Source organism: Macrotis lagotis, chromosome 5 (assembly GCF_037893015.1).
Source record: "Macrotis lagotis isolate mMagLag1 chromosome 5, bilby.v1.9.chrom.fasta, whole genome shotgun sequence".
Taxonomy (NCBI): domain Eukaryota; kingdom Metazoa; phylum Chordata; class Mammalia; order Peramelemorphia; family Peramelidae; genus Macrotis; species Macrotis lagotis.
Window position 1 is genome coordinate 431592 of NC_133662.1, and position 8328 is coordinate 439919.

Sequence of the window (8328 nt, forward strand, 5' to 3'; positions counted from 1 at the left end):
ATACCTGATTAATATTGTACATTGAAAATCTTTGTTTTCTCCTTTATGAAGACTCTAGATATGCGCAGCTTTAGGCAATATTTCTCCCAGACCAGACACTTTAGGTGCTAAAGAATATGCTAAAATAATCCTAGCCTTTTAGGTAGTTAGAATTAATTCAATCTGGCTTGCAGGTGGAACACATATTAGAGGAGAGGGGAGCACAGAGCTCCAATCCCTGTAGGCCCAGAAACAATAATTCTCTTTAGAAATCAATGAAATCAAATAATTGTTCCAGGAACCATACTAAGGACTGAGGTACAAAGAAAGGTAAAAGACAGTCCCTTCTCTCAAGGAGTTCACAATCTAATGAGAGAAACAGCATGCAAACAACTTTGTACAAACATGATATAGACTAACAAACCAGAGATAATACACAGAGGGAAGACATTGTTGGAAAAACTCTTATTAAGCACTGTGTACCAAATACTACCAATAAAATATCAGTGGGACAGTCTTGATCTAACAGAGCTTATATTCTAATGGAGAAAACTATTATGGGTAATGGTGACCAGGGAGGGGCATTTTGGTCTAGGGAATCATAGAGAAGGCAAGTGGTGCCATGGGGGACTGGATTAATATACACTCTTTTAAATAGTGATGCCACTATTAATTTAATTACTATTCCCAGAACAAGAGGTGGGAAGTTGAACCTTTGCTATCTTGGTTGGTCAGTGACTGAATGGCAAAAAATTTGGGAAATGAGGCGAGTGATTTCCTTTTTTTTTGTTGTTGTTCTTTTTTAAAATTTAAATTTATTTATTATTCCAACTACATGCAAAGATAATTTTCAACATTCAATTTTTTGATAAGATTTTGAATTCTACATTTTTCTCCCTTCCTCCTTTCCTTCCCCTCCTCCCCTTGACAGTGACTAATCTGATATGTTAGACTGGTATAACTAAGTTAAACATATTAAAGAGAATGATATCTATAGTACTTTCCCCATTGGACAACTTCTGGGATCAAATGTGAAAAGTATGGAAAGTTTTGCTATATAAATGCCAATTATTATTATTAATAATATTATGCATTTCTATTATATGGAGATGCAGAGGGGATGGGAAAGGAAATGCTTGCAGGAACAACAAATAGGTCAGAGTTTTCCTTTTAGCTATAATGGCAAGAAACCAACACCTGGACTCTGGAGAGGGAGAGCCACCTTCTCAGAGTAAACAGAAGTTGTTGACATGTGATCCAGATGCTGTGTGTGTGTGAACTCCTTTGAAGAACCCTTGATTTCCAGGTGGGGAGCTATCCTTATTGTGTGTAATGTCTCTGTCCCCAGATTGGTACCCCAATGAGCCATACTGATCAACAGAAGTATGAACTGACTGTATTTTTTTCTTTTTTTTTTTTTTACGGTAACAAATTTTTTCATTTCACTTTTATTTGCACTCTAATGCCATATTTACTCTCGTGCCATAAGCTTTTGTTTCTTCAGTTTCTTCTGGGATATCTTTTTCTTTTGAGCAACTTCCTCTTCTGGTTTAGGAACAATTTGTTCCTTTTCAGTAAGTATCATCTCAATATGGCAAGGAGAACTCATGTATGGGTTGATTCGACTATGAGCCCTGTAAGTACGCCGTCTCATTTTGGGAGCCTTGTTAACCTGGATATGCTCAATGACAAGAGAATCCACATCCAAACCCTTTAATTCAGTGTTGCTCTCTGCATTTTTAAGCATATGCAGCAAGAACTCAACACTCTTTTTTGGCCAACGACCCTGTGTCCAACCCCACTGCTTAGCCTGGGCACACCTGCCAACACCACCATTATATCGACGGAATGGAACACATTGTTTCTTCAATGCGACATCTTTCAAATACTTGGTAGCTTTTCCGATGTGCATGCCCTTGATGGCTTGAGCTGTTCCACGGGTGTTCTTGAAGTGGACCCGGAGATTTGAACCCCTTGACTTGCATGATTTTGTGGGGTTCTCTGGATCAAGAGAATACCTCACCATTTTAAATGATTGCCCAGGACGGCTCAAGGGAAGAGGAGAGGACTGCATTTTTCTTACCAAGGTGTCCTTGTATTCTGGGCCATCCATTCTTGTTGAATGAAAATTCTCTAATAAAAACTCTTCAGCTCAGGGTGGAAGTTGAAGAATGGAGGCAGGACAACCTGGTCCAAACTACCTTTCCATAGACCATGAACTTCTTGAGAACAAGAACTGTTCTGTTTTTATTTTTTAATTTATTTTTTAATTTTTAGTTTGGTTTTATTTTTTGCTTTCTTTTATATCCCCATAGCTTAGGACATAGTAGGCACGTAATAAATACTAGTTGATTAGTTACTTATCTTTATGGGTATATAGAATTATAATTAGGAATTCTTGCACCTAAGGCAAATTAAATTGCAGAGGGTGGTCAGCATTGGTAGATTAGAGGACCCTAAAGAAAGAAGCAAACTGTTTTATAGTGTGGGCTCCTGTCAGCCCACACTAGTCATGTCATTGCTCATCTCATGCTTCACCTTAACACTAGTATTTTCTTGACTATCTTCAATTCATCCTGTATGTGATTTGTTTGTACATAGCTGTTTTCTCTCCCATTAGACTTCTAATTCCTTGAGAGGAAGAATTATTTTTTGCCTTCTTTTGTATCTTCATTGCTTAGCAGAGAGCCTGGAACACAGTAGTTAATAAATACTTATTAGGGGCGTCTAGGTGGCACAGTGAATAGAGCACTGGCCCTGGAGTCAGGAGTACCTGAGTTCAAATCCAGCCTCAAACACAATAATTACCTAGCTGTGTGGCCTTGGGCAAGCCACTTAACCCCATTGCCTTGCAAAACAAACAAATAAATAAATACTTGCTGATTGACTGCTAGATTGATATTCTAGTCAAATGGCAGCTTTATTAGACCCATCTTATCCATCTCTTGTTTTGAAAATATGTATCCATCCATGTTCACATCCCCAAGAGTTGCTCCCTCCTTTATTAAGCTATGAAGTTTTTTAAAAATTTAATGAATTTTTTAGAAAAAAACATTTTTTTTGTAATGTAAGGGGTAAATGAAGGTAATTTACAGTTTTGTAGGAAAGTCAAATAAATGTAATAAATGTTTCAAGTCATCATGAACATAACTTCTGTTAAATCTCCAAGCTTCTATTTACTTGTCATTTATTAAATACTGCAGGTGTAGTTTTATATAGTTTTCTCCCAACTCAAACATAAACTCATCAAGGGCAGGGAATTCTGCCATATTTCCTTTGTATTCACCAGAGTAAACACAGGCAGTGCACATAGCTGGTGTGGAATGATATTTTTCATTGAATTCTTCAATCCAGTTCTTACCTGAGCTCCAGACCATTAGAAATGCTACTGGAGGATGCCTTGTCTAATCAGCTTAAGTCCCATTTCCTCTAGGAACCTTCTCTGACCATCCCTCTTTCTGAGTTCTAACAGCCTTAACTGTCTAGCCAGACCTGCTGTGCTCAGCCTGTGTTTCCTCTAAATATCCTTTCTGCTGTTAAGCATTCTTTTATTTTAACCCAATATAGGAAGGAGTGCAACTGGGTGGTGCCTAGGACAGAGCCCTGGACCTGGAGTCAGAAATTCTTGAGTTCAGATCTGAACCTCAGACACTTTACTGTATGACCCTGGACAAGTCACTTCAGTCAGTTTTTCTCAATTTTCTTATCTGTAAAATGAGCTGGAAAAGGAAATGACAAAACCACTGCAGTATCTGGCACAAAAAAAACAAACAAACCAAAAACCCAAATGTGGTCACGAAGAGTCAGTGAAATGACTGAGTGTCCTTGTATCCCAAGACCTAGGTTTAGCATACCTGCCTGGTATGGGAGAAAGAATAGTAGCTCTGTGGTCAGAGAATTTGGGTTCAAACCCCATCCCAATTACCTGTGTAATTTGGGGCAAGTCACTTTAACCTAGCTTGTTTGTCCAAAACTATTTACATTAGGTTAGTCCAGATGAGAAAAATGGAAGATGATCAATGTTGAAGAGGTTGTGGGAGGATTGGGATATTGATTCATTGCTGGTGAAGTTATGAATGGATCCAACCTTTCTGGAGAGCAATATGGAACTGTTCATACCCTTTGACCCAGCAATTCCAATTCTAGGACTATATCCAGAAGAAATTTTTAAAAATGGGAAAAGTCCTACATGTTCCAAAATATTCATAGCAGCTCTTTTTTTAGTGGAAAAAACTGGAAATTGAGGGGATGCCATCATTTGGGGAATGGCTAAACAAGTTATGGTACATGAATACTATGGAATATTATTGTTCTATAAGAAACCCAAAGGACTCTAGAGAAGCATGGGTTGGCTTATGGGATCTGCAAAAGGAGTAGAGCCAAGAGAACAATGTACATATCAACAACATTATGAGATGAACAACCTTGGTGGAAGCAACTCCTTTCTATAGTCCAGAGAGCTAGGACAACTGTATTTGAGTGGTTATGGACTATATTATCCCCAAACCAGAGGAAGAAAAACAAAACAAAACAAAACAAAACACACACACACACACACACACACACACACACAAAACCCTTCTGAAAGGGAGGGTGAAGGGAAATTTTGTAACTTGGAAATATGTATGTACTAATGTATGAAAATAAATAAATAAATAATAAATTAAAAAAACAAAGCTATTTACATGTCTCCACAATTAGATTGTGAACTCCTTGAGGATACTTTGTATCCTCAGCACATAAGTCTAGAGTTGGCACAAAGTAGGTACTTAATAAATGTTTATTGATTATTCTCAGTAATCAGCACAGTGCTTGGTGTATAGCAGGTACTTATTAAATGTTCATAGTCTATTCACAGTGCTTAGAACAGTGCCTGGCATAAGTAGGTGCTTAATAAATGTTTACAGTCTCTTCCCAGTACTTAGCACAGTGTCTGGCATGCAGTAGGAGCTTAATAAATTTGTATTGATTATTCCCAATGCTTAGCATTCAGTAGGTGCTTAACAAATATTTTAGAAGAACAACGACATCACAACATTGCCTTCACTTTAGGGAGTTGAATTAAGTGAGGCAGGATTGCACTAAGTCCTCAGCCTCACTCTTCCACAGTCATAATAAAGGTCCAGTAGCAGAACAGAAGCTAGATGATTGGTGATGCAGTGGCTAAGTGTAGTATCTTTGCTGTCTGACCAAGCTCTAAGGGCAGCACAGCACCTGTTCCAGCTGCCTCCGTGGCTTGTTCTCATCTGCTCATTCCAATTCTCTGGACCCTAGTTTCTACTTATGTAAGATGAGTGAGGGGGTTGGACTGTTCTTCCCTTCCAGCTCTAGAGCTACGATTCCCATGGTTTGGCTCTAGTTCTTCTGTCATTTAATAGCTGTGGGACCATGGGTGTGACACCATTTCTGTGAACCCTTTTCTTTACCTGTAAGATATAGATAATAATTCTTCCCTAAAAGGACTGGTGTGGGAGCTCAAATAATGCCAAGTAGAGAAAGCTTTCTGCAGGTGCTGTCTACATATCAGCGACTCTCCTGACTGCAAATATGGGGATTGCTCAACAGGTCTGTGACCCCTCTTCTTCCTTGGATAGAGGGGAGTACTTGCTCACTGTCTCTTCAGGGACATTTAGTGCTGAATGGAACTGGCCTCAAAGCAGCCTGTACAGCATGAAGGGAGATATTAAATCAAGAGATAAAATAGAATCCTTGAAGCCCAAAGAGCATCAAGTCCCTTGTCCTGGGTCACCTCACAAAGCCAGCATCAGAGCTGGAGATTCCAGTTGGTTCTTCTGACTTCAGAGTCAAGCATCTTTTCACTGGACAAGGCAGTGAAGTGAATCCTGCTGCAGAGACCTTGGATTCCCTCTGTAGAATGGAAGCCGCTTGAAAGCAGAGACTGTTTCATTCCTTGAGTCCCCACACTTATGTATCCTCTAGGTGATAAGAGTAGCTAGAGGGATGAGCCTGAAGTCAGGATAGACTTGAGATCAAATGAGTCCTCAGATACTTAGTTGCTGCATGATCTAGTTATTTTTAACCTTTGCCTTAGTTTCTTCATCTATAAAATGGAGATAATGATAGCATTTACCTCCCAGTGTTGTTGTGAGGATCAAATGAGATAGTAATTGTAAAATCGACATCATAGTGAATGCTATGATGATGATAATATTGATGATAACTCATTGGACAGAATGCTGGGTCTAAAGTTAGGAAGACTCATCTTCCTAAATTCAAAAGTGACTTCAAATGCTATCAATGCGACCCTGGGAAGTCATTGAACCTTGTTTGCCTAATCTGTAATAATGATTTGAAGAAGGAAATGGCAAAATCACTTCAGTATCTTTGCCAAGAAAACCTCAAATGGAGTCACAACGAGTCAGACTTGATTGAAAATACCACCACCAGAAATTATTATAGTAGTCACTTATGAAATGTTTATTGACTGATAGAACATGGAGATAAATTATAATTCACAATAATAATAGCTGACATTTTACATAGCACTTTTTAAGTTTTGCAAAGTAAAATAAAATAATCTCATTTGTATTCAAACTACTGCAATGTCATGGTCTTCAATATTGAAAGACAACTACTACTACATTCTAGTTTGTGAGAGTGGGAATGAGATTGGGACTGCTTACATTATTATCCTCATTTTAGAGATGTGAAAACTGTGACTCAACAGGATTAAGTGACTTGCCCCATGAGTTCATACATCTATCAAGTGCTAGAGGCAGGATTTGAACAAATGATACATGAGAATCAATCAAGGTTTTTTAAATTTTTTATTTTATTTTTCCCAGTTACTTGTAAAGATAGTTTTCAACATTCATTTTCTGTAATATTTTGAATTTCACATTTTCCTATCTCCCTCTCTACTCTCCCCCTCCCTATGACAGTGAGTAATCTGTCAATCAGTATTTATTAAACTATTAAGTGCACTGTGCTAAGTTCTGAGGATACAAAAAGAAGCAAAAGGCAGTTCCTGCCTTCCAGGAGTTTATGCTCCTAATGGGGGACAACATGCAAACCCTTATGTACCAAGCAAGTGATGCACCAGATAAATAGTAAAGTATTTAACAGAAGGAAGGTTCTAGAATTTAGAGGGGTTAGAAGGTTTCTGATAGAAGGTAGGAGTTTAATTGGAATTTAAAGACAGAAAGATCAGCAGTGAGAGGGTATATGGGAACAGCCTGAGAACAGGCATGGAGCCAAGGGATTGACTGTTTTGTCTGTAGAATAACTGGAGACCAGTGTCACTGGACCAGAATTTATGGTAGGGTGTGAGGGGTAAGAAAATTGGGAAGGTAGGAGGGGCTGGGTTATGAAAGCCTTTGAATGCTGGAACATTTTGTATTAGATCCAGGAGGCAATAGGAAAGCCTACTAAAGCCTACTATTTTGAGTAGGGAAATGGACAATAGTCTGACCTGTACTTTAGGAACATTACTTTGGTGGCTAAATGGAGACTGGATTGGAGTGGGGAGAGATATAAGGCAGGCAGACCCTCCCAAGCAAGCTTTGCCATAGTCCAACATGAGACAATGAGGCTCCGTACCAGGGTAGTGGTAGGGTCAGAGGAGAGAAGGGGGCACATTCAAGAGATGTTGTAAAGATATTGATAGGTATTTGCTACATGGGTGGGGGTTGGGGAGGGAGTGGGTTGAGAGATAGTGAAGAATCCAGGATAAATCCTAAATTGTGAGCCAGAGAGTTTAGGAGGATGGGGTTGCCCCCTAGAGTAATTAGGAAGCAGGGGAGGGTTTGGGGGATAGAGAGTGAATTCTGTTTTGTATATTTTGAGTTTCAGATGTCTATTGGAGATCCCTGAAAGGCAGGTGGTGAGGCAAGATTGAGAATCAGCAGAGAGATTGGGGCAAGAAAGGTAGATCTGAGAATTATTGGCATACAGAATGGTAATTAAATCCATGGGAGCTGCTGAGATCACCAAGTGAAGTGGTAGAGAGGGAGAAGGGAAGAGAGCCTGGGACAAAATCCTGAGTTATACCTTGAGTTAGAGGCCATGATTTAGAGGAGGATTCAGCAAAGGAGACTAAGAGGAAACAGTCAGATAGGAAGAAAACCAGGAGAGATTGTCTGAAAATCCTAATAAACATTTATTAAGTGCCTACCGTGTGCCAGGTACTCAGATAAAAAACATTGGGGATTTTAAAAAAAATTTTTATTTATTAAGGCAATGAGGTTAAGTGACTTGCCCATGGTCACTCAGCTAGGCAAATATTAAGTGTTTGAGGTCTGATTTGAATTCAAGTCCTCCTGACTCCAAGGCCATTGCTCTATCCACTGTGCCACCTAACTGCCCCCCTATACTGGGGATTTAAAAAAC

At 39.1% G+C, this 8328-nt stretch overlaps 1 protein-coding gene across 1 annotated transcript; it reads right to left on the reverse strand.

Annotated features, from left to right (window-relative positions):
- Positions 1-1392: 1392 nt before the first annotated feature.
- On the reverse strand, positions 1393-2037 carry LOC141489581 (large ribosomal subunit protein uL22-like). Its single transcript, XM_074190136.1, has one exon. It carries the CDS (start codon positions 2003-2005, stop codon positions 1451-1453), a length of 555 nt encoding a protein of 184 aa, XP_074046237.1. The 5' UTR covers positions 2006-2037; the 3' UTR covers positions 1393-1450.
- Positions 2038-8328: the final 6291 nt, after the last annotated feature.